This window comes from Vicugna pacos, chromosome 7, assembly GCF_048564905.1.
Source record: "Vicugna pacos chromosome 7, VicPac4, whole genome shotgun sequence".
Classification (NCBI taxonomy): Eukaryota; Metazoa; Chordata; class Mammalia; order Artiodactyla; family Camelidae; genus Vicugna; species Vicugna pacos.
Genome location: NC_132993.1, coordinates 9,428,282 through 9,452,901, shown reverse-complemented (window position 1 = coordinate 9,452,901; position 24,620 = coordinate 9,428,282). Strand labels below are relative to the sequence as shown.

Here is a 24,620-nt window from a genome sequence, read left to right as displayed (position 1 = left end):
TGCTTCTCCAAAGCCTGCTCTTTCAGAAGTCCTTCAGACTAACTGAATAAGCTCTGTATTGCAACTGAAATGGAGAAAAACCACCATGGAGACATCTTGATGTCTCCATAACAAAGTTCTGGGAAGAGCTGTTAAATGCGGCAACAACTGCCTTTCAGGGAAGGCATCTAAGACCCAAGCAATTTGGTTGCGAGGATGACATTACCCTTTTTAAAGAGCTGGACACCAGCAACCTTAAGAAGTGCAAAATATTGAACTCATCTCGGGATAGCTGACCCAAGGTGATGCTTTACTTTTTACTTTATTTCACTATCAGCTTCGTGTAGAGATAGAATCCTTTGTTCTTTGTCTTTTGGGTTTGCTTTTGTTGTTTTGTTTTTTTTTAACTTTTATTTTGTCTCAGTAAGGATACTACCCCACAAATGTGCCCGCTTAGGCTCTCTAGCAAGAGTAACTTAATAAGGTGCTTACTACACTCCTCTAACTGACCACATATCAGGCTCACTTCACCGGGCTTAATACCGGGCAAAAAAGTATGTCTGTGCCTGTAAATTAAACATGGAACCAATGTAATTAAATGAATGAACAAATGAGTTAAAATATATAAACATAAGTAGCCATACAAACTTGGAAGCCATTTTCCCGTTACATTAAAAATCCACATACCAGTTAGGATACAGATCTAAATGGCAAAAAAAAAAAAAAAAAAAAAAAACAAAGTAAAACAGGCAATCAAATTGTCTACGCTAACTGCCATAAGGCATACAAAGTCACATGGCCGGGAAATCACTATTTCAGGGACATTTCCTTTTCAATCATAGCATTTCATCTAGTACCCTAATTGATGGTTAAAAATACTATAAAAATCATTTCATGGGCAATAATGCAGAAGAAAAAATGCAAGCATAAAATAATGAAGGGAATATTAAATAGTTAATGAGGAGTGACTTTTTCATTATAAACTGTGATGTTTTAAATTTTTACAATGCATACATATTTCTATAATTAAAAATGAAAATCTAGGCAAAACTGAAGCATTGATTTCTCAAAAATAAGGTTAGTCTATTGTTCTCACAAATTATTTTAAGGAAAGTTGCATTACAAGCATTATAGTAGAAACATACGATAAATCTCTTTAGACATTAATATCAGGAGATAAAGGTACTGCTTAGTTGCATAATTTTATAGAAGATACACCTACCATAATGCCTTAAGGGACAAAGAGGATCTATTTCAATGACACATTTGTTAGCACTTCAACTGTCACAGACATAAAACCGAAGAGGCAAAAAAGGAATACACTCTTGCACGTGAGCTACGACGGAAGGAGGTGAGAGCCATGATTGGTTACACTAGGAAATACAAAATTCGCATCTGGGTCTTAGAACAAAAGAAAAAAATGACTGACAGAGCTCTAGTTGAGCAGAAGTAGAAAAGGGACCCAACCTAGGCTGAGAACCAGAGGGGAATCTGGAGGAGAGAGAGGCAAAGAGAAAGAGTGTGCACCCACCTACTGCCTGCTGACTGGCTCACAGCAGCGAGAAAGCATCAGACACACTGCCTTCAGCAGTCGCTAAGACGACCTTCAACAGCTGCCCCTAGGCTAGTCTCACAGGAGCAAGGAGGAAAACACCGTCAGCCAAGCACCTCGTATCCGTGTTCAAGAAGTTATTCTCAAGGAGAGATTTCGGTGATATTTCTAAGTAAAAGAAATGCAAGTACTAAGAAGAAAATCTCTCTCTACCTAAGGAAGCCTTTGTTCACAAGAGGCGGCATCTGAGTTGGTGGACCTTTGAGGATGATCAGGGGAAGTTTACAAGATGAATAAGTAAAAATCCATTTTAGGCAAAAGAAAAAAAGGCAGTTCTATTACATCAGGCATTAAATACACAGGATGAGGAAGCAGAGGAAGATGTGGCACAAGGAAAAAACTATATTAGAAACATACTCTTAAAAAAAAAACAAAAAAAAACACACACACAGAAGATGGACTAGGACTAGCCCATCCAGAGTCAGCTTTTTGGAATAACCCTAAGGTGACTCTGAAATTTCAAGGTGATTATCTAAAAGCATGTTTCCCTTAAAGTTTCTCTAACAGGGATAATGTACACAAATAGATTTAATACAAATGAAATAGCTATTGATACCAGGCATATTAAAGCTACCAACCAATTTAAGCAATCTACACATAAAAATTACAGGTATTTGATTTCTCTTATTTTAATGAAAATAAACAAAACAGACCAGAAGGAAGAAGGGCCCAGAGAAAAGAGAAATGGGGAAAGGAAAGGAAAAAGAAAATTTTATATAATAATAATTTGCTAACTTTAGTTGAGCTTAACTTAACAAATTATCAGGGGGAAAAGAGACTTACAGAGTCCTGGGATGCATGATTTACGAACGAAAGGGCCCATGCAAAGTGGCTGACAGCAGATTTCCACTCTACTTAAAACTTCAATCCGATGGCAGTACTGATCATTAGCATATGATCAGTGGAGCAAGTCATGAGCCCACTAAAAAAAAAGGTGAGCTGTTTTTGTTTAGAGGACAAAGGAAAAGCATACAGACATCAGCAAAGGAGATGCAATTCATCAAATGCTACAATAATCCCAGCTGTTAAGAAGCAGGGACAGAGCACGCTGGCGCTGAGGTCTCCTGACCCTCAGAGCTTCCCGTGCTCAACAGGAACAGGCTGCACCTGTGTCTGTCACCTCCCACTCTCCATTCCAGCCACAGATGAGAGCCCCCGTTCTGTCCCCAGCTCCAAGCCGAATGCCTGGCTCAGAAAAGCCTCCACATGTATCAGTGAATTTCAAAGGGAACAGAAAGGAAAACGATGATGTTATAAAACCAAAAATCTTGCTTCTATTTCCGTCCATGAAATGCCACATGCACCTCCCTTTAACTTAGAAGACCCACTGCATTTGTCCAGTACGACTTAAGCCTCATCCGAAATGAACCAGAGAATGTTGCCCACACCCTGGTGTGACCTTAAGGTTGGTTACCAGAGAACTCAAGAGAAAGAAATCAAGGGAAGGAAAAGAATCCCTTATTAGAGGAAAATGGTGTCAGACCATAAATGTGTGACATTAACATAATCTGATCATCAACTCATGATCTAATCAACATGGTCACCACTGTTCTGTGGGTCAAATGGAAGAGGCAGGGAGAGGCTGTGAGCTCATGTTAAAGATGAGGAGACACTTTTAAGTCAAACTCCCAGAAACCTGACAGATGGTCCATCTAAGTAACCTTATCCAGGTAACCTGAATGTCTGTTTGGTTTCTAATTTCTTTTTTGTTTTTCAACTTTATGTCGCTCAGCGATCTCTCCTACTATCTTCGAGGACTCTGAGATGCCTGGTGACCCCAAGATGAGAAAAACTGACCTACAGCAAGAAGCAAGGAGGACTGTTCACACACAAACATCCCCGTCTTTTTCACTTTTTCACTTAGTACATACCTCAGGGTGAAAAAGACATTTACTAGAGAAGACTGACTCAAAAAAAAAAAGAGAGAAAGAAGTTAAGAAATCTGAGGGTAATATTCTGTCATAAATGCCAATAACCTCCAATTGCTACAGAGAAGTTTGTTCAATACTCATTAACTACACTCCTGTCTTTGTGTCCATCTACCTCCTGAGGTACTTATTGTATGTCCCCAGATTAAATTGAGTATACAAAATACTGGGACAAGAAGGGCTGTATTCCAAGGCTTGTGACCAAGAAAAATCATTAAAATTTCATGCAGTATTAAAGGGAGAATACATTTAAAACCTTTCATAATTTTCATCTCCCTTGAGTCCCTTTCTTTAACCATTTAAGCTAAATTCAGTAACATGTCACTTCAGCATTGCAGGAAAAAACTAAAAAAAATAAACCTTCCACGTAGTCTTTCCCTAGAAACAAATCTCAGGAAATATCTGCTCAAGAGAAGCCACAGGTTAAAGGTAAACCTTAGGTTACCTTTAGGTTAAATAGGTTAAAGGTAAACCATCGATTTCATATAAGAAGTTATACTGTGCAGCAGCCTTCAAATTTGCCTGTGTTTTGGTTTAGCGGTCCAGCTTTCCCCCTTAATTTCTGCTTGTGACAAATCTTTGTACCCACAGAAAAGAAGTTACAGGAAACACTGCGCAGCTGAGCGCCACAGGAGCAGCGTGGCAGCCTCCAGCATGACCTACTTGCTGAAATAAATCCCAAGCCACCACGCCGTCTTCCTTCCTAAAGCCCCAGTGCTGCTCCAAGCTTTTTTCTAGGCCTCTCTCTCGTGAAAAATCAACAGCTCAAGCTCAGAGTTTCCCTAATTTCATTGCCTTCACTTGGAAGAGCAGCAACACAAATGTAAAACCACAGCCTCTGTTATGAGGGTCACAGAACATCTACTCCACCTTTTCCTCAGTCTTGGTTAACAGATCTGCTTTCCGAAATGGTTAGTGGCTCCAGAATGCTGAAAACCATCCTAGAGGCATATATGAAATTTAACATTTCCATAACCTGAAGAAAAGGCACTTTGGAAACGAGAGCTGCCTGACCACTTCAGTACACAGAACGAACACTTTAGGTTCCTTTACTTCTCTCCATGTAGACACACTGACCAAGTGCTCTTTTTTTTTTTTTTAATGTAAATCAAATGATGAGCTGGTGTATATCAGGCATGAGACTTTTTCAAATCAAATTCACTGCCAAAAAACCAATAAAATGAAGAACTTCAGTCAGCTCAAAAAATCTCATCATTTCACACTATGTGCAAAATAGGACCATGAACCCTTCCAAAATATGAGACTTAAGATGTAGTTTTCATTAGTCAGTTTCCAACAGCTCCTAACAACGACTATTTTGTCTATTTCTAATGTTTGCGATAAAACAGTCACTCGCACACTCTCCTAAAAGGTATAAAACCTGACATAGTAAGTTCAGATTAAAAAAAGATGGGCCTAATTGGTTTACTTTGGTGTTCATTAGCAATGTCAACCAGACTAAATTCACTCTCTCATTCACTGTAATTACTAAGCAATTATGTGCCAGGCCCAGCACTAGGCAATAGAGATGAAGTGACAAGACCTTTTGGCCTGATGGCGCTCAAATAACAACCTAATTACAAGTAAGCAAGCAGTTTAAGTGATATTAAAGATTAAGTTAATAGTTAAGTAATTGTCTAACTTTGAGAGCAATGTTAGTACAATCAGAATGTGAAATTTTAAGTTAGCTAACTTAAAGATGGCTAAATTTAGAACACCAACGGTTTTCACTGCGATCATACTGAACAAAAAGAATTCTTTATACGATATCATCTCTAATATTTATTCTCTCTAGTATTACAACTACCTTTGTCCAGAGATGTGAGCTTATTAACATATTTGCATTCCAAGACACACAACCTTCATGTTGAGAATACTAAAGAATTCTGGGATGAGAAGAATGGATCAGGAATACGCATTGATCTATCAAGAATTGAGTTATTCTGCCCATCTAATTTTACACAAAACTTACATAGATAACTTAGTGGAAGTATCACTTCTTGAGAAAAAAAATTAAGATTTCATGAAAGAAGAGCAGAGGTTCAAACAAATACTATTTAATATTATTTTCTTGAATTAATTCTGTAAAAATCAAAGAATAATGTAAAATAGTTAATAAAGCTTGTTTCTCACAGGAAACTTCAGAGAAGTATTAATTCTGCGAAACTAATCCTTTTTAACTGTATTTTTCAGTACCCCTAGAGATTCTAATATACTGGTAACACGTCTTCTTTTAATGTTGCAAATTCGTTCACCCTACAGATATCTTATCGCTGAATGCTGGAATGAGTGAGGCTGGTGGATGCTTTTTGCTGTCACTGGTGCCAAAAATATTTACACTTGAATACTTGTTAAGTACTCGGGATAACTGCCCACAGAGTAGTTCTGATGTTCAAGAAAGGAATGCTACATTGTAATTCTGTACTTGGAGGTCCATGCTGTGGAAACCCAGGTATAAACAGGTTAACAGAGAAGCAACAATGGATTCTGATAATTCAGTCATTAAATCACCTTATATATTATAAACTCCACCTTTTGGTATTGCAGCTGGATGCTGGGATAGTCAACAGTCATGTTTGTCAGCCCCAAGTGGAGTAAGAAAGTAAAGAAATATAAATGCTAATTAAGGGTACCTTTGTGCCAAAGACGACGAAAACATTTGTCCAAAGGCTGGTTCAGAATCACAAGGCAGTATTTCAAATTCCCTATGGAAAAAAAAAAAAAGTAAAAAAAAGTAAATGAGTGAATTAAGTCTCCTGTTCCCTTCATTTGAGTCTGGAATCATCCTCCTTAGTTCAGATTTTCAATCTACACAGAGCTAATTTTAATCACAGCTAACATCTTACATTTGAATTTTAAAAGACACCATAGATTAGCTGGATCTACTTTATTCAATATGTCTGTCACATTACTATATTGCTGAAAAAGTTATTATAAAAATAGTTTATCATAAAAACAACTCGGTAAGCTTCTTTTTGTAGGAAGTGAGACCCTTCTCCCCGGCGGGTATGGTGTCGTGACCTTGTCTGCCAAGCAGCGTGAGTCTAGTGGTTGTGCATTTTCACATTCACTCTCCTTCCCATTTATTCATATTCTCTCTCTCATTCTCTCCCTCCGCCCCACCCGATCTTGAACTCTCCAACATAAAACTGTTTTCACAAAATGCTACCCGCTCTTTTCATGACTTCTAAGTTTTTATATGACACTCAGAAGACTAAGAAAGATGGAAAAAATTTGCTTCTCTGGAAATCCTTTAAGTCCTTTATAATGTCCTGTAAATAGTGCAAAGCAGAATGCAATTAGGCAGTTGAAAATGTGTCATTCAGCTCAGTCCAAGTGCTCCATTTCATTTATGGAAAAGAAATGTTTGTTTGGTGATAAGAAAAATTAACTGTTTTTTTAAGCAATCTCAGTGTTAGAAATGGAGCAAGATAAGGAAATGAAAAGGGACTGCCATCCTCCACAGCAAATGTTATTAAGTGTCGATTATATACCATCACTGGGAGTGCAAAAAGGAGGAAGATTACAGGGTATCTGTGTGATAAGACACTTATAATAGAGACGATTTATTCCACAAAACAGTACCACATGATGATATGAGGAGTGCCAGGAACAGACAAATGCATGTGGTAGGAGTTCAAAGCCTAGACCATCAGGAAGGTCTGGTGTCTTCCTAGAAATCTTTGTGATATGCTGATTTTTGAACTTGATCTTCAAGAGAAGTAGTAGGAGAGCATAAAGGAAAGGGCATTCCAGACGAGGAAAACAAGGCCCTGGAAGCTGCTATGCTTTGCCCGTAAGACTGTTCCCATAGAAGGTTTAAGCAGCAATGCCCTGCTGAGGGGCACCTAAGACGTGACTACTAACATCCCAGATGTCAGACATGCTGTTTAGGATGACGGAGACATCTCTGTTGACTCCAGGAGGAACGTAAGAGTGATGCAGAAATGAGGAGTAAAGACTATTTATGTATATTTGCACATCATCCACACAGACACAACAGCTGAAGGCCAAAGAGCAGACATGCAGCCGAGATCCTGCAAATAAAGGGCAGAAAGAGAAAAAAACAAATTATGACTGCAAAATCATCATGTTTTGCTCACCATTACTGAGCAGAAGGGCATCAATAAAGGAAACATAGAAGGAAATGCCAGAAAGATAAAAGAACTTAAGAGGCTATTTCCAAGAATGTGTTGTCGATAACACAGCATGCTACAGAGACATCTAGACTAGACAATGAGAGAAGACCAGCGAGGGTGGGAAAACCTCAAAGGAAAATCGGAGAGTTCACTGAGGGAGCCTCAAGGTAGTCAAGAGGGAGATGCTTCTTCTTAAAAAATAAAAACTGAACTGGGAAATGAGGTGAGAGGGGTGGGTTGGGGGATGCAGCCAAGTCCAGAGAAAGTATTTTAAATATAGAAGATATTACATTCTAATTAGGAGGACATAAGAGAGAGAAAGAAAAGGATCAATTAATTCATTTAACAGGTATTTATCAAGCACAGAGTAGTCTTGTTCAGGTGTTAAACCCCCCCCCAAGCTTATTTCCTGTTGATTTATTGGGGTAGAGGTGGAGCATGGTTGACTGATTTATAAGAAAGTAAACAAAAACAAAGTGAAAATATGGAAGTAGAATGGAAAGTTTAAAACAACTGCTGTAAGAAATGTGTTACAGGAGCTGACAACCCACAAGTGTGAAAACAGGAATTCAGCTGGGATTAACGAACAGGAACACAACATCAGGTCTTCCTCTAATTTAGGACTTTTCCCACCAGTTCTGAGGAGCAGAAACAGGAGGAGGTGTAAACAAGTAAGAAGACCATGACAGCTGGTTTAGACTTGGCAGAACCACTCGGCGGGAGGGGGAGGGAGTCAGACAGGCTGCCCTGGCAGCACGAGAGTGAGTGACTGTGGCAGGACCAGTGAGTACCTCAAGACAGTCTTTCTCCTCTTCTCTAACAATGGAATCTTAAGGGGGTTTTTGTTTGGGTTTTGGTTTTTGCTTTGTTTGGCTTCTTGTTTTTTGTTTCACTGGGCACATTACTGTCCAGGTGAAAAGCTCTCTCTCTTTCAGACTCCTTGACAGCAAAAAGGTGGTCCTAAGACTGAGTTCTGGCCAAGGAGATGCATACGGGAGCTTTGCGTGTCTCTTATAGGGCGTCTCCCTAAAGTGAAGGGGGCTTTTTCATCTGCTTCTTTCCTTCCTCCATCCTGCCGGCTGGAGCAAGATTGATCAACACGCTGAATGAGAGTCTAGGAGCACCTGGGATCCTAAGAAAAAGGGTCACAGCCTGAAGGAGCCTGGGTCCCGGCGACCCACAAAGCCTCCGTTCCCACACCTCAATGCCGGGCTCCAGATTTCTTTTCTTGGAGAAAAAACTACACCCATACTTCGTTTTAAGTCAGTACTATTTTGGGGTTCACTATTTACTATTTAACTAATGCCATGATCATGGTCCAGGCTGGGTCAAGGTAAAGATGATCTTGACAGGAAGTGGAGAGGACTTTAAACAAGAGCAGGAGAGCAGCACAGAGCAGGGAGGCGAACTTGAACTCGCTCATCCACTCAACACGGACTGGGCACCAGAATGAGAGATCCACAGCCTGGCATGTGGTAAACGCTCCATGCAATGTTAATGGCAAGGAGCAAATAACTGGGATAAACCAATGGTCCTTTAATCTCTGGCAAGGTCTGCACTGCTGAGGGAGGCAGTCAACAATACCGTATGTGTGTTTAAGTGAATGAGCCAAACTGCTGTCTGTCACTGATTCTTTGATATGTGAACTCAGTGTTTTTGTGGCTCAAAGAACAATCTGATGAAGGGGAAAAGCAGGATTATCCACACTCCTACCCCTCTATACCCACACTTTCACTCAGGGATTATCTGTGTGAGCATTTTTGAAAAGAGTGAAGCAGTCTGAGAATGTACAATATGGTTACGATTTACCAGTCTTAATTACTGATAATCAAGAATGAACTCCTTTAGCTATCTCTATAGTGACATAGCATGTATGTTAGTCTGGTTCTATACATAAAGATAATTACGTACTAGGATCTGATCTTCTTTTCTAATCTCGTCTCTGGAATTATAACTAGATGGAGTCAGTTTGGCATTTATTTTATACTGAAAACCCTCATGATTACCCATCCAGAGGAGGCTGCAGAAAAAGTAGCATCGAGAACCATCCCTTGTACCTACATAGCATATGGAAGTATCCCAACTGAGAGGAAACTCCATGTCACTCTCCGGTACTGAAGCATGGACGTTGCCTCTGACTCTAAGCGTGTAGGAACTCAGAAAAAGACCACAGAAGCGAGGAAACCAATGGTCTTGTTTCAAATATTTCTCAAGTTGTCACACCGATGCTGTTCCTGGGATGTGCAAAAAGACTTAAGAAAAAGGCTACAAAGAACTTCCTTATGCTATAAAAACTAGACCTTTTAAAATCAAGTGTTCCAAGGCAGTCTCAAAGAGAAATGTAGGGTAAGTCAAAATCTTTGAATCACTTTCTCAAAGAGGTTTCAATTACAGAAGATGAAAAATCCCTGATCCTGGATGTAACAAAACCAAAGCACTCCAGGTTGCCTGGAAACTCCGAATTAAGTACAAGGGTCCAAGTTCATGACATGAAAAGAACAAGGAAAAGTGAAGTCAAATCATCAGCCTTGAGCTTGAAGCAAAGAGGCTCTTGGAAGGTTAAGAACTAGTCAAAAAACTCAAGTTCAGATGTTAAGAAATGTGGGAGGGGCATCTCGCCTCTCTCTCAGGGTTAGTTCTTGCTTCCATTATTAAAAAAAAAAAAAAAAAAGCCCGACGTCTTTGGAGAAATGGCTGATACTATGACTAGAGGGAGGAAATAAATATGATGAGCCTGGACCATCAGAGAGTGCCGGCAAGTAAAGGAGCACTCCCCCAAAACGCAAAAACCAAAACAGCCACATTGATGGGAGGATGTCAAGGAGTATAAAGCCAACTCAAAGAGCTCACAATAGCCCAAAGGCCAAAACTAGAACAATCCGAGCAACAGAATAAAGTGGTTTTGGCTTACAACCCAAAGTAGACAAATAAAATCCCAGGAGTCAATACTGATGTAAGAGTTAATTAATAAAATAGGGGGAAGTAAATATCATATGCAGAAGAATTCCAAATAAATTATCATTTACTTCGGTAGATACTCCACCCTCAAGAGACGAAGCCCAGCTGTGGGCTACACATAGCGCAGTGCAGGTGGCACGTGGAACTTTCCTCTCAAGGAGTACAGTATGGAAACGGGGGGCCTCTACAGTGGGGAAAGCTGACCAGCACTACTCCAGCCAGCTGAGCAAGGTCAACAGCAACAGTCCAAAACCATGTAAACAGGGTGATGAAAACAGCCCTCTATCTCTGTATCTTCTTCCCCAGACCCCATAACTCCAGTCTCATCAGGAGAAAAACATCAGATTCCAACAGAGACACATGCTACAGTACACCTGGTCAATACTTCTCAAAAGTTCATCAAAAACAAGGAAAGTGTGAGAAATTGTCAGAGCCAACAGGATCCTAAGGAGACATGACAACTACCTGTAATGTCCTACGTTGACTGGGATCCTGGGACAGAAAAGGGCCTTAAGTAAAAACTAAGTAAATCTGAATCAACTATGGAACTGGTAATAATGTATCCATGAGTTCATTAATCATAACAAACGTGCTCTACTAATGTAAGATGCTGACACAGGAGAAACAACACAGGGGGCGGGGGGACACAGGGAAACTCTCTTTACTATCTTCTCAACTTTTCTGTAAATAGAAAGCTGTTTAAAAAAATAATACAGGGTATTAAGTTTTTAACATGCTGGGGCAAGGGGAAAAACAGAACTGAATACTATTCCATAAATTAGTCATCCAGCAATTATTCCAGGGAACAAAACTCCTATTTAGATAGAGCCCAAAAGTATGTTTGGACTTCAGGTATAAATCCAAGCGGAAAAAAAAAAAAACATTGCACCAGAAGGCAAAGATTATTCTGTTCCATCTTTGGAAAATAATAATTATATCAAGATTTTCTGTTAATTAAGAAAATAAAACAAAGAAAATAGAACAGCAAATCCCATGAAAACCAATTTCCTTTTTATTTCAGACCTCTGAGAAGGAAAATTATTTGGATTATGTACAGAGGTAGACCCTAGTCACATCTCTAAATCAATTACCTAAAACACTCAGTCATGCAACGTAGGAGTAAAAGGCATATGCATTTTTTTAATTAAAAGGAAATTAAGACAGTGACAGTTAATACGCAGACCAGCACTAGCATCTCACTTGTCCTGACAGGAGGTGGTCATGGGTTATCAACTGCAAAGGTCTCCTAAGAAAAAGTGTGAGCCCCACACCACGCAGCTGCGCGCCCCCACCCACCTCGTCAGCATATTAGAAGGGCGTGCCGTCTACCTGGGCCCAGCAAAATGATGGACTTTAACACACACTAATCTTTACCAAATGGCTGAGTAGTTTACAATGTTCTCCAATACTTATTGAAGATAATACAGATTCTGACAAAGCATAGTTACACAAGAAACTGGCAGAACTGATGACTTCCACAAGTAGATCTTAACAAGCTTCAAATACACTCTAACCAGTTCTGGCAAGAATTTAGTGGAGGGAAGGAGAAAAGGAGGGAGGGAAAGAGGGAGAGGGAGAAGAAAAGGGAGGGCGGGAGGGAGGGAAGAGATAATGAATTTTGGATTTACGTCAATTATCAATTACCACAAGTGACAAATCTTCCCTAAAGTATACAGAACAGTGATCTCAAACTTACTGTGTATCAGAATCATAGATTTTTTTTTAATCTCCTTTCCTAGAGATTCTGATTTAACATGCCTGCAGTAGAGTTTGTGTATCATGATTCTTTAAAAGCATTCTTTAAAGCATGATTCTTTAAGAGCCTAATGGGTAATCAAAATTGAGAACCACTGATCCAGTGCCTCAAGCTAATGATAGTAGAAAGCCATTATAAATAGCAACATTATTTTAAAATGCTGCTCATCTTAATCTCAGACTTTTCAATTGCTGTTCTCTGAAAAAAATCTATGTGTATATCTATCACACAATGATAATTATCTGTAATCTTTTTTTAATAAACAAACATAAATTTGTTGTTTTTTTAAACTGATATGGTATGGGATCAAAAAAGGATTAAAGACCACTACTCTAAATGAAATTACACTGAAGTAAAACAATTTACCATAGAAAAATAATTTACTGAAATGCATTAGCAAGTTATTTAGGGTTTATGATCTTTGTTTAAAAAAATACTGGAACTCAGATAAAATCTGTATTAGCCAAAACATATGCCAGTCATTACATATAATAGCTATTTTGTCAGAGGACCAAAGCCTATTATTATGAATCTCTCATCCCTAAAAGTATTTCAATTAAACAATGAAAACTCTAGGGCACCGAATTTCATTTTCATATTGCACAAACTTCTATATTTAAGAGCAGGACTTTTTTTTTTAAGTGTGCACAGGGAAATCAAAACCGTCAAGTCAATTCATTCTTGGAGGAAATAAATTGCATGGAGACAAAGCAGAACTATTAAAATACTCTGAGCAAATATTCCACACCAATGTCTATTAAAATAATCAAATTACCAATAGACTAAGAATTGGTAAGTCATACATGAGAAATTGCTTTGGAGAAAGTAAACGAAGAGGAGACATAAACAGATACTTCCTGAGAAATCTCCTGCCCGCCTCTGTTAAGAGTGACCACTCAGGACGAATGGTTCCATCCACACCCAACACAATGAAACAAAACCCTTATAAAACACAAAGACCCTTTCTGGGTCCTGGAGTCCTGAGTACCCCTCTTAAACGAATATTACACAAAATCTTCCAGGAAGGATACTAGAAAAGACAGCAACAAAAAACGATCATCTTGTCTTAAAACAGAGAAATGGTGTTTTGAACATTATCACACACACACACACACACACACAAAATTAAAGAAACTGGAGATGGTCCACAAAGTGCAACTACAAAATGAAAGAGTTTGGAAATACTTTCTGTGAAAAAAGATTAAGCCCTTTAAAGATAGATGGATGTTTATCTTTAGCACCCACTTAGGGAAGAAAGATCCATGTCACATTCCACTGAGCCCCACAGACCTGGGCATCTGTCTAGTTACTGTCATTCCAGCTTTCACACAGAAAGTATAAATATATTTTGAACTGCTTAAGTCAATTTCTATCTTAGACCATCAGCTTCCATGATGCGACAGGAATGGTTGTGTCCAGATCTGGTGATCCTAATATAAAAACTATGCCACTAAAACCAAAGTGCCCCAATAAATTCTCACAGGAGTCCAGTATGCTAGAAATGCACGTTAGTGAAGAAAAAGAACATTTTGTATTTTTGCAACTAGTAAGTTTCGACTGTGTAAGTAGGGGAAACAGGGAAGAAGGATTAAGTCTGACAAAGTTTTGAGTCTTTCTTGACATAAAAAGAGAAGGTAACCTTGCTCAGGTCAGCCATATTCTTGTTCTCAATAAAGACATCCTCACTGTAACCCAAAAGAAGGAAGTCGACTTCTTCATCTGGGCACCAGCCACCCCTCAAGCTGCTGACAGAGTTCAAAGCTGCTGCATCAACTGTCCCCTGCCCCGCTGACCTGGGCCACAGTAAACCGAGTTTCCCTCAATCAAGAAAATCAATCATTGCCCAGCAAGCTGGAGATGTAATGTCACAACCCTAAGGAGTCATCTTAAAGTACGAAAACTTTTAGTCCATCACAATAGTTTTGACGTGTTGACAGCTGGGCACGCAACAGTGCTCACACCTGAAAAGTCAGCTCAAAAAGTTTTCCGAAAGCAGAATCCATCTAAGTTTGGCCTGTGCTTCTAAAACAGAGGACCTATGTTTTATCCTTAGGCTACTCCTACCATCTCAATGCATCTCCAACCACTTCAAAAAGAACAGAAACTCTTTCATCAGTCAGCAATTGAAGGAAGGCCAAAGAGGTTCGACCTCCCTTTTAATACCTTCTCTAGACTTCCTGCTTGGATTTGGTTCGTTATGGTGAGAACCACCTGAGGGATGGGCACTCTTCAAATCTTGGGGGGCTTCACCTGGAACAAGACAGTGAATAAATAATGACAACAAGGAGACCTTTTCTTTTTTCTCCTTTTCATATTCCTCACACAGGACTGACGAGTCATACCAATGTTTATAATCAAAGTAAGTCCACATTAAGCTAAATAGGGACACATTCAAACCACAGGCTGATGTTCTCTGGGCCCTGTAGTCTGGAAGGAGAAAACAACTGATATTTATCTGGAGTTTCAGAGTTTACTGAGCACATTCAACTGCCCTCTTAAATTGACAGTGATGACATGTCACACTACCCCAGGACTGAAGTACTTCTGAACAAAACAGAAGTTGTTTCGTTCACTCTTTTTATAGAAGAAAATGCATAGATTTAAATTAAAAAAAAACTGTGCATCATAAACTGTGATTACACACACAGAGTCCATCACATCAAGCATCAAATCCACATGGGAGAAAACCTTACTAAACTCAGGATAGGTGAGCATTTTTATCCGATGGGCACTGTAGGCTTCTAGAGAATTCGACAGGAACTCCTACAATCTGTAGGCAGAGCTTTGACACCCACACATGATCTTCCCTCGGCCACAGGTGAGCAGTCTTACATGTAACACCTTAATGGCACTGAATCAGATCCAGGCCTGGGTGAAATAAACAGAAAAGTTCAGGTTTCTCTACTACAACTTTTTTTTTTTCCTTTTTCATAGTAATGGTATCTACACAAAACAGTCTTTAAGCAAGGATATCCAGAGGTTTGGGGTTTTTACTTTTAATAGGAAAAAAAATGTAAACCATGCACTTGCATAGGACTTTTGCTATGTCCCACACAGTGGAACAGCTCTATGTTACCTATTGTAGAAAAACCGCCAAGATAAAAGCAAGCGGAAAAAGCAAATAAATGGATATGTTACACAATCATGTGTGTAAAAATTTTCTTTAAAGAAAACACATACATATATTTTTGCAAATGCCAAGAACAAAGAGGAAAACTGTTCACAAGAACGTGAAAACAGAAGTGAGCATAATTTTTTATCTGTTAATCTTTTATATCTAATGAATTTGGTACCCTGCTCTTCTAAGAAAGTAAAATCAACGAGTTTAACTGATGGAAGGAGATGAACCCTTCCCAGGCAATGTCCCCCACCCCACAGGTGGTGATGGCCAACAATCCTTAAACACCACAATGGACTACATAAACAGTCACCGAAGTAACAGATTATTTAGGTTTCATAGAGAAAATTAAAAGGAGACCACCTGTGGAACACTGCCTAGCATCCTTTCATCCCAAAATTATCAAGTAATGTATGCTAATTACGCTAAGTGAATTTAAAAGTTTTTTTTTTTTTTAAGTAAAGGAAAGTGACTCACAATAGAATTCTCAGGACAGCAAAGGGAGACATGATTCACTCTACTTCCAACAGCCAAATGCAAGGTTTTCTCCTCCACTGAAATACGTCGGCGAGAACTCAGAAAATATTTGTTCTTCAAAGCTTAGGGTAAGATTTTTATAAATCAATGTTAAACTTAAGAGTTTACCCATGTCCCAATTCCCAATTCTATTAGTATTTTCATAGTTCTCTCATACAGAACATTTCTCTTCAGGAGTTACCAGAAATGAACAAGAAAAAGGTGTAACCTGTTAAAGCCAATTACCAGGGGAGAATGAGAAAGAAAAGGGAAGTGAGAAATCATTAACTCTCTGCCGTTACATCACAGACACTGAAATCAAGTCTGGATTACATTTAAAAGCTTTTTTTAAAGGAGGTAAAAAGGAGAAATCTGTAAACCAAGATGGCAGATTAAATTACACTAGGAAACAGAACATGCTGGCCTCGACCTCAAAATCTAGTTTCTATTAGAAAAGGAGAAGTTGACATAAGCGGGAAGGGTCAGGGAGGGAGAGGAAGCAGCACCAGCCACATATTGTCGAAAGAAAGTGGTCTCCGTTTTTATTCATTTATCCACAAATGCTTTACATATTGGTTTACAGAACTTTATAAAGAATTTTATCAACATGCAGAATGCAGTTTTTAAGACGAGAGCTGGAGCACTGAAGTTATGAACACCCTAGACTATCCAAGTGGTAGTAATGCAAGAGGGAGAACGAAGGGGTCTCCTAGTAAGAAAATTGAAGACAGATTTATCAATTCCCTGTCTCATACTACACACTGAAATTAATTCAAGAATTGAGTTACGGAATTACATATACACAGCGTGTGTGTATACGTAGTATGTATGTTTATACGTGATGTGTATGGATAGACAGAAGTACTTGAATATAGTTACAAAACTATAAAATAACACAAAAATGAAGAACTTGGAAGACTGTATCAAGGATTTTCTAGGCATATGCACAAAGCAAGACATCATATATAATGGTATCATTACTAGACTCGGGTTTTGTGCTCACCCCGAACCTCTGGCACCTGCAAGTTGCCTGGCACGCAATGGGGGCCCAGTAACACTGATCAAATAAATCAGTGACTGTAGAATACATCCTGGTTTGGCGGGGGGCTGTGTCAGAGACTGGGTTGGAAGGTTACCATCTCAGCACACTGAGTCTCACTCAGTCCAGGAGGCTAGTCTATACTAGTTCTTCATTTTGTTAGCACAGCAAACACTTTGACCATTTTCATGTCTTTGTACCTGGATTTCCCCCTGCCTTGAATGCCCGTCAGAATAGTACAGTGATGAAGAACAAGGGGTTTGGGACCACCCAGACCTGGTTCTAATCCTAGTTGTGTCGTTTCTTGGCTGTGCGACTTGAGACACTTGAGGAATTGATTTAACATCTCTGAGTCTACCAAGTGTGAACTGTTAACAACGGAAGATTCAGTGAAATATCACATATCACTGAGTAAGGAGTGTGACACCAGGTAAATAAATATTCAACAAAGACAGCTTTCTGCCCCTGGCAAAGACCTTATCTTTCAAAACTTAGAGAAAACATTTTACTTTCTTTTTTCCAACCTCTCTCCCTTTTTCCCCACTAACCATTCTCACCTATAAACCACAGTATTTAATTCCTTCTGCTAATAATAATTACATGCTTCTCATTCAACAACAGCTGATACACTTCAGGCATGCAGAAAAAATAATTTACTCATCCTTTTTATCTTCAAAATTTAGCCTAGGTCCCAGCAAAAAGATGTCATGAAATAACTGTTTGTAATATCATGTTTAAAAAGCATTCCTTGTCCTATTTCATATGTCATTAAAACAGTTAAGCCTTGGGGGTGAGGTACAGCTCAGTGGTAGAGCACATGCTTAGCATGCATGAGGTCATGGTTTCAATTCCCAGTACCTCCATTAAAGAAAAAATACTATAATAAATAAAATAAATAAGTATTACCTCCCCCCAAAAATGTTTTTAAAAACCAGTTACCCTAAAGGTAACCATACACACTTGTACACAAAGTTAACCATCACAATTTTACAGTGTTCTAAATTTCTTCCCAGTTAACCCTGAAGACTTTCTGTGTCTTACAAAATTGCTTCTAATGTCGCCATACCCTGTATGAACAGAAACACAATCTTAAGAGCTTTTTTTTTTAATGCAAAGCACAAACCAGCGGAGTCTCCATATCTGTGCCCCTCACTTAATGCAGCACATGGTCCAGTTCTAAATCAGCAACAAACTGAATTCTATGTGATGGCATTATGAAACAATAGACTGAGTCCACGAAGAGAAAAGGGGTGACTATCATTATTTCCAACCTCATCATCAAAACGACGTCTACATCAGAACAACTCAAGTCCCAGTAAGACAGTTAAGATTTAAACAGTTCACTGTTGCCGAAGACTGGACTTAGACCTCTCATCCCAGAGTCCCCTGCGCATTCCACCACACATTAGCTCAAAGTAGGAGAGCTGGTACCATGCCCAGAATCCTCCATAACCTCAGTGTTAGTACAAAATAATCAAGCTGCCCAAGTGCAGCGTGGAAAAACCTGGCAGAAACCTCGAGAACAACCCAGCCATCACCAGGGCTTCCTTATCCCCACTAGCACAAGAGGAGTACTTTCCTGTTGGCTGAATAAAGTGCAACTCATCTTCACGCTCCCACAACCAACCTTTGTACCCAGCAGTCACATGCGATTCTGAAGCAAAACAACTCATTTCTCAATATGCATCCAATGTTAGTTTTACTTCCAAATCCTTTTGCAAGGCAACTTGAACTATTTCTCCTAAAATGTCTTCTAATACAAAGGTTTTCAAACATGAAGAGAATCTATTCAAAACTTTTATGAAGACACTTGACTAGGCAGTTCTCTACTTTCAGTTCTCGTAGGTTATGTCCAGTACTATGGAAGCAGACTAGGTAATCTGATGGATGCACAGGTCCTCCACCCAGTCCTCCGGTTTCCAGCCATCTAGTATTTGAGGACCTCCCTGATCATTAAAACACGCATCTACCAAAAGGCAAACGAAGGAAAGGAAATCATATGGAAACCAATTTTTCATTTTTGTTCCTCAATGTAGTTCTTACATCTTTTAAGAAGGTATAATATTACCACATATCACTGATTTTAAAAATGAACCCATTTTTGCACATTTCAGCATCTCAAAAATGCAGTTTAGGATGCATTCAGAATGTATTTTAGAGTCAACGGTATCTTAGCACCAAGTCAGTTTGTCTCTTCTTTTTTTCCTTTTTTTTTAATAGCATAGTAAGAAATGGTGCATCTTACAATTAATGGCTGCAATTAAAACCAGTATTTAAGCAACCCTTCCTATTATTTTATACCAACACCATGAATATTTGCGAAGTGTATAAAGTTTATAAACAAATCAGTTAAAGTTTATGGAATGAAGACGCCAGGATAAGAGAGACTTGGTATTAACAGGATGATCATCATGTCCTCTGCTTTTCTAACAGAAACTAATGTTTATATTTAAAAGCCTTTATTCCCCTGTGATGCCAAGAAAGGGCTGGTGATATTAAGATGGTTGTTAATGTTTTGCGACCAGTGAGGAAAATAAGTCCCAAAATAGACAGAGTGAAAAACACAGATTCAACAAACAAAACCCAATGTGCTAAGCACAACGAGGCCCCACAAAAGGGGAAACAAGTCCCACAGGGGGACGGGGGTGTCACGGAAGACGCACTTCAGCAGTCATGAAGGTGAGCATGAGGACCCTGGGTGGGAGAGGCAGGGCCCTGCAGGCAGAGAAGATCCCAAATGCCAAAAGGGACCAAATACACCAAAAAGTGGCCAACACTGTGAATAAGGAAAAGAGGTGTTAAAACAAGGAAGTTACTGGACTGGGGTGGCTCTAATGCCTTCAAAGCCTATGTAAGCAAACAGGAAACTAAGCCAGAGACTACTGGAAATGTGCCCTCATCAGGGAAAATTTAAGAACGACTAATCACAACCACCCAACTAGACTTCCCCAAACAGGGCAACAGCGTCCTCATGTTGTTTTTGCATCTGCTCCATTAAAGCCGCTCCCCTGGCTCCTGACCATTCCCAGCTACTCATCAGAGGCTGCCTGGTTTGAATAGATGTTTGCTCCAATCAACTCTTGAAAATTCTAATGGGACTCCATTTATGTTTTAACAGAGGTAATGGCAGTAGAAAAACCTAGAGAGAAGTAGCAGTCACAAAGTAGAATATGTATTTTAGGCCATTTTAAGTGATAATGATCACCATCTTCCCTTCCCCATTAATTTCAGCTAGAGATTCTAAAGACTCAAATCACGGAGATTTTTTTTTAAATCTCCATCCTGCTATGGCTATTACTGTCCTTATTGCTTAGAGCGATGTTGAGGTGTTCCAAGTAGCTGTGAAGTTGTTCATGTCTCCTTCAGACCTGACATGCTCACGCTCAAAATGAAACAAGTTTTTCATATTATTTTGGTTCATCAACTCATGTTCTTCACCACTATGATTCAGCAGGCAGGGATTCTAAAATTACAGACCTCTCTAGCCAGCTAAAAGGAACTCGTGAATAAGTTTACGAATGAAATCTACAGAAGACAGGTTCAATCTGCTCCTAAGTATAAAAGCCAAAAATTTATCCCATTAGCATCTGAATTAGCATCTACATGCCAACATAGCAAGCTGTCATTGGAAACTCTTGGCAGTTCCCTTCCTTTGAGCACTGATGACGCAGGAGCCACAGGTAGGGATGTGTGAGGAGGTAATCAGGACTCTCCTTTCCCCAACAGTGTCCCCAGAGAGAATGATACTAAGGTGCCAAGGCTTTATCACACAGCCAGTTCTGTTCCATAAACTGTGTTACACACTGACTTCTTATACAGGGAGGGAACATTTACTGAATGCTGATTCTGTACCAAGGACTTAGATTCTCCCCCACTAGGGAGGAAGCTCAGAGAGGACATGCAGTTTTGTCCACTGCTGGTGCACAGAGGAGACCTTCCGTAAGTATTCACTGACTACAAGAATAAACAAGTGCACAGGTTTAAAAAAAGGACACAAATTAACTTATTAACAAAACAGAGACAGACACAGAAAACAAACTTAAGGTTACCGTGGCCGGGGATGGGGAGGGATAAATTGGGAGTTTGGGATTTGCATGTACTAACTACTATATATAAAATAGATAAATACAAAGCCCTACTGTATAGCATAGGGAACTTTATTCAATATCTCATAATAGCCTGTAATGAAAAAGAATATGAAAAGGAATATATATATATATATATATGTATCTGAAACACTAGGCTGTACACCAGAAGTTAACACAGTATCGTAAGTCGACTATACTTCAAAAACGAACAAAAAAAAGTCACAAAAATACCCACGCAAGTTAGAAATATATTTAACCCCAAGGCTAAATATATTATTTCTTAGTATCACGGGGCAGATCAGGGAGAGGAGGAGGGAAACACAGGGATTGATAAACGTATATATTAGGAACATGAAGCAACATAAAAGAAATCACAGACCCAATCTTTGTCTTTGACCACCAAATGGGAAAGTCTCACAGGCAGATGAACCGAGTCTAACCCCCAAATATAACGGATCCATCTGCTACAAGTCTCCTGTGCTTCAGTAATCCTCCTTCGCAGAGCCAGGTGAAGCTGACACAGACATAATGCTGGACCCGCATTCCATTTCTGCCACAATTAATGAACCTGGGCTCTAGAAAGTCCGGAAGACAGCTGCCTGCAGCAAACAAGTAATAAACACTCCCTATGTACCTGTAAGCTTTCTAAAAGTCAGTTCCTGGGCCTCAGTTTTCTCATCCATCCGTTTATTCAGCACGTCTTTCATTGTGCTTGGCATTTTCACCAGCTTGGTATAAAGGCACCGGAGACAGAAACATGGTCCCTGTCCTCAGACATCCCAGACTCTGGCAGGAGACAGGTGATTAACATGAGGTCGCGTGAGATAAATAAAATTAAAATGTAAGAACAAACCTAAGACTGGCATGTGTAAGGTCAGAGCCAAGTCTATTCTAAAATTTTTCATCAAAATTAATATTAATTGAAAGAGTTAAATAACACCCATCCATTTCTCAATGTGTAACTATCACCATCTTAAATTAAAAATTATATCTGAAACCAAGCTCATATTGTATAGCACAGAGAATGATATTCAGTATCTTGTAGTAACTCATGGTGAAAAAGAATATGAGAATGAATATATGCATGTTCATGTATGACTGAAGCATTGTGCTGTACACCAGAAATTGACACATTATAAACTGATGATAGTTCAATAACAGAGAAAAAAATTTTATCTGAATAAAAATTTATTATAAAATTGATTCATTCAAATGTAAAACTATTTGAGAGAATTCGAGAAAGGGGGAAATCCCATGCCGCTGACCCACATTTCAGGGCTTGTGTTTAATAGGGGCCTTCTCCAACACTCCAGTGCTAGCAGTACAAATTCAGGTGTCCCCTATAACATGTTCATTTCCAATCACAAGGCCTGTATTTGAGAAGATTTCCTTCAAGAAAGAATCTGTATGGATCATCAAAGCCCATATGACCTCAAAGGAAATCTACGCCCGCCTAAACCAACGCAGAATGTCTTTCACTACTACATACACCTTTCAAACAGTTCAAAGATACTTAAGGATAAGAATATTAAAGAAAAAACAATCATCGCATTACAGAACCACCACCTTAAAACAATATGCAGGGATGAAAATGAGAATTCCTCAGAGATTTGAGGATAACAAAGGAAGGAAGGAAGAGAAAAAAGTAATGAAGAAAAGGAGAGCAGAGACAAACAAAAGAAAAAAATTCAACACAATCAGTAAAACAAAAGTCTTTGAAAAAGTCATTATAGATATAAAAGATATATTAAGGAAACCCCCTAAAATAAAAGGCAAAATGACAAAGTAGGAAATACAATTGAAAAAAGGTATATGGAAATATATTAACAATAAATGGAATAAAATTCAGAGAAAATACAACTCACTTTTTTTCCCTCTTAGGGAAAATATTATTAAAAAAAGTTTAACTCCTTAAGCAGAAATTAAGATGTAGCTTTTTTTCCCCCCCTGAGAATCTAGTAACAGGATTCAAATACCTTTTTGAAAGCAAATATATATTCAATTATCTAAGTTATTATGTTCAAAATTTGTTCAGTCAGCCAACTGTGAGATTCTTCATTTGCTTTTATGTTTCATTCACTTCTTTGTCCAAAATTCATTAAGCAGTTGGCATTTGATATTGAACACCTACAGTGCTCACTATTTTTGGTAAAAGATATTAGAACCAAGAGAAATTAATTTTGTTCTCTGAAGACAGATTTATCACGTGAACCTATGAAATACCTATAAACTAGAGGGTTTAGGGCCTGTTTCTTTCACAAGCTGGTGTAAAAAATTGTTTTGCTTGTTAACATTTTCTGTTTGCTGTGGCTTTTATGGGGCCAAGCTTGCAAAAATCTGGAATAAATTTTTAAAAACATATTTAAACATATCCTGTAAATATAAATACTCCCTGTAAGTATCACTGCTCAAGATTTTCCAAGAATAATGTAAAGTTTGAAATGTAGTCAATTTCTCACCATGATCATACTGAATTTATGACAGGTTCACCCTCTAATAATAGAGTGTGTGTGTGTGTGTGTGTTTTCCTGTCCTTTGGACATGAATAATCAATAATAGATCTTAAGAACTGTCAAGGCTCCTGGAAGTAACCTAGTATTGTTTTGTTTCCAATTCATCAAAGTTTTAAGGACTTTTTCCAATTTTATTTATTGAGTAGGTAGTTAATGCACTTGGAAGTAATGTTCAAAGATAGACAGACAGAGTGAAACGTAAGTTATTCTTTCCAGCCCCTACCAACATGATCCCCTCTCTGGAGTGAATAATTTTACTAATTTCTTAGAATTCCTTTTGAATATTAAAAATGTACATCTTTAGTATATTTTCACTGGGGATATACATATAACAAAAAAATGCACTGGAACATTGTAATGACTTTATATCTATCTCAAGGGCACCCATGTTATTTATCACTATTCAGTTTACAGCAGTATTTGGGGTTCAAGGAATCTGTCACCTCTTGTAATATTTTGGCTGCCCCAGAATCACAAGCACAATGCAAAAATTCCTTCTGCAGGATTTCTAGAAGATACTCACACTCTGGCTTAAACAAAGATCTCAATAAACACATCAGTTCCCTCCTCCCCCAATTAATAGAGGGGGAAAAGAATCTCTTTTACACTATGAGAAACTACCTAGTGGTGATTTCTACTCATGGTCTCCACTTGATTACATCCTCTAGAAAAGGTGACTGCTGAGTCACTGATTTCTAAGGAACACTGAAAGGTGTTCCTTAAAAAAAAAAAAGCTTTATGTACAAAGTGTGCAAACAAATTAAGGAAGTGAGGTAGCTTACGCTTTCAAAATAAACACTCATTACTGTTCCTCTTCAGGAGCAATTCAGAGGAGCCAGATCCCTGCACATGTGCCCGAATGTCTCTGAGGGTGGGGCAGGGAGGGGGCGGTGTCAGGGCCGCAGAGCTAAAGGCGAAGAACCCACCCGGGGATGTCAGAGCTCAAATGGGAGGCACGATGATGCCTGCTGTTG

The 24,620-nt window shown here is 38.8% G+C and overlaps 1 protein-coding gene across 10 annotated transcripts in view; it reads right to left on the bottom strand.

Annotated features, from left to right (window-relative positions):
• Positions 1-24,620, bottom strand: part of TPK1 (thiamin pyrophosphokinase 1) — a 320,519-nt gene that overhangs the window by 255,755 nt on the left and 40,144 nt on the right. For 7 of the 10 annotated variants that reach the window (XR_012074168.1, XR_012074169.1, XR_012074167.1 and 4 more), the window contains 2 exons: positions 14,536-14,622; positions 6,153-6,224 (listed from right to left, as the gene is read on the bottom strand). Coding sequence is in view for 3 of the 10 variants with exons in the window: in XM_072964303.1 (XP_072820404.1) it covers positions 6,153-6,224; positions 14,536-14,622 (159 nt within the window). In the remaining 7 variants the exon portion in view is untranslated. The remainder of the gene's footprint in view (positions 1-6,152; positions 6,225-14,535; positions 14,623-24,620) is intronic. The other 3 variants (XR_012074172.1, XR_012074171.1, XR_012074170.1) reach the window with 1 other exon arrangement.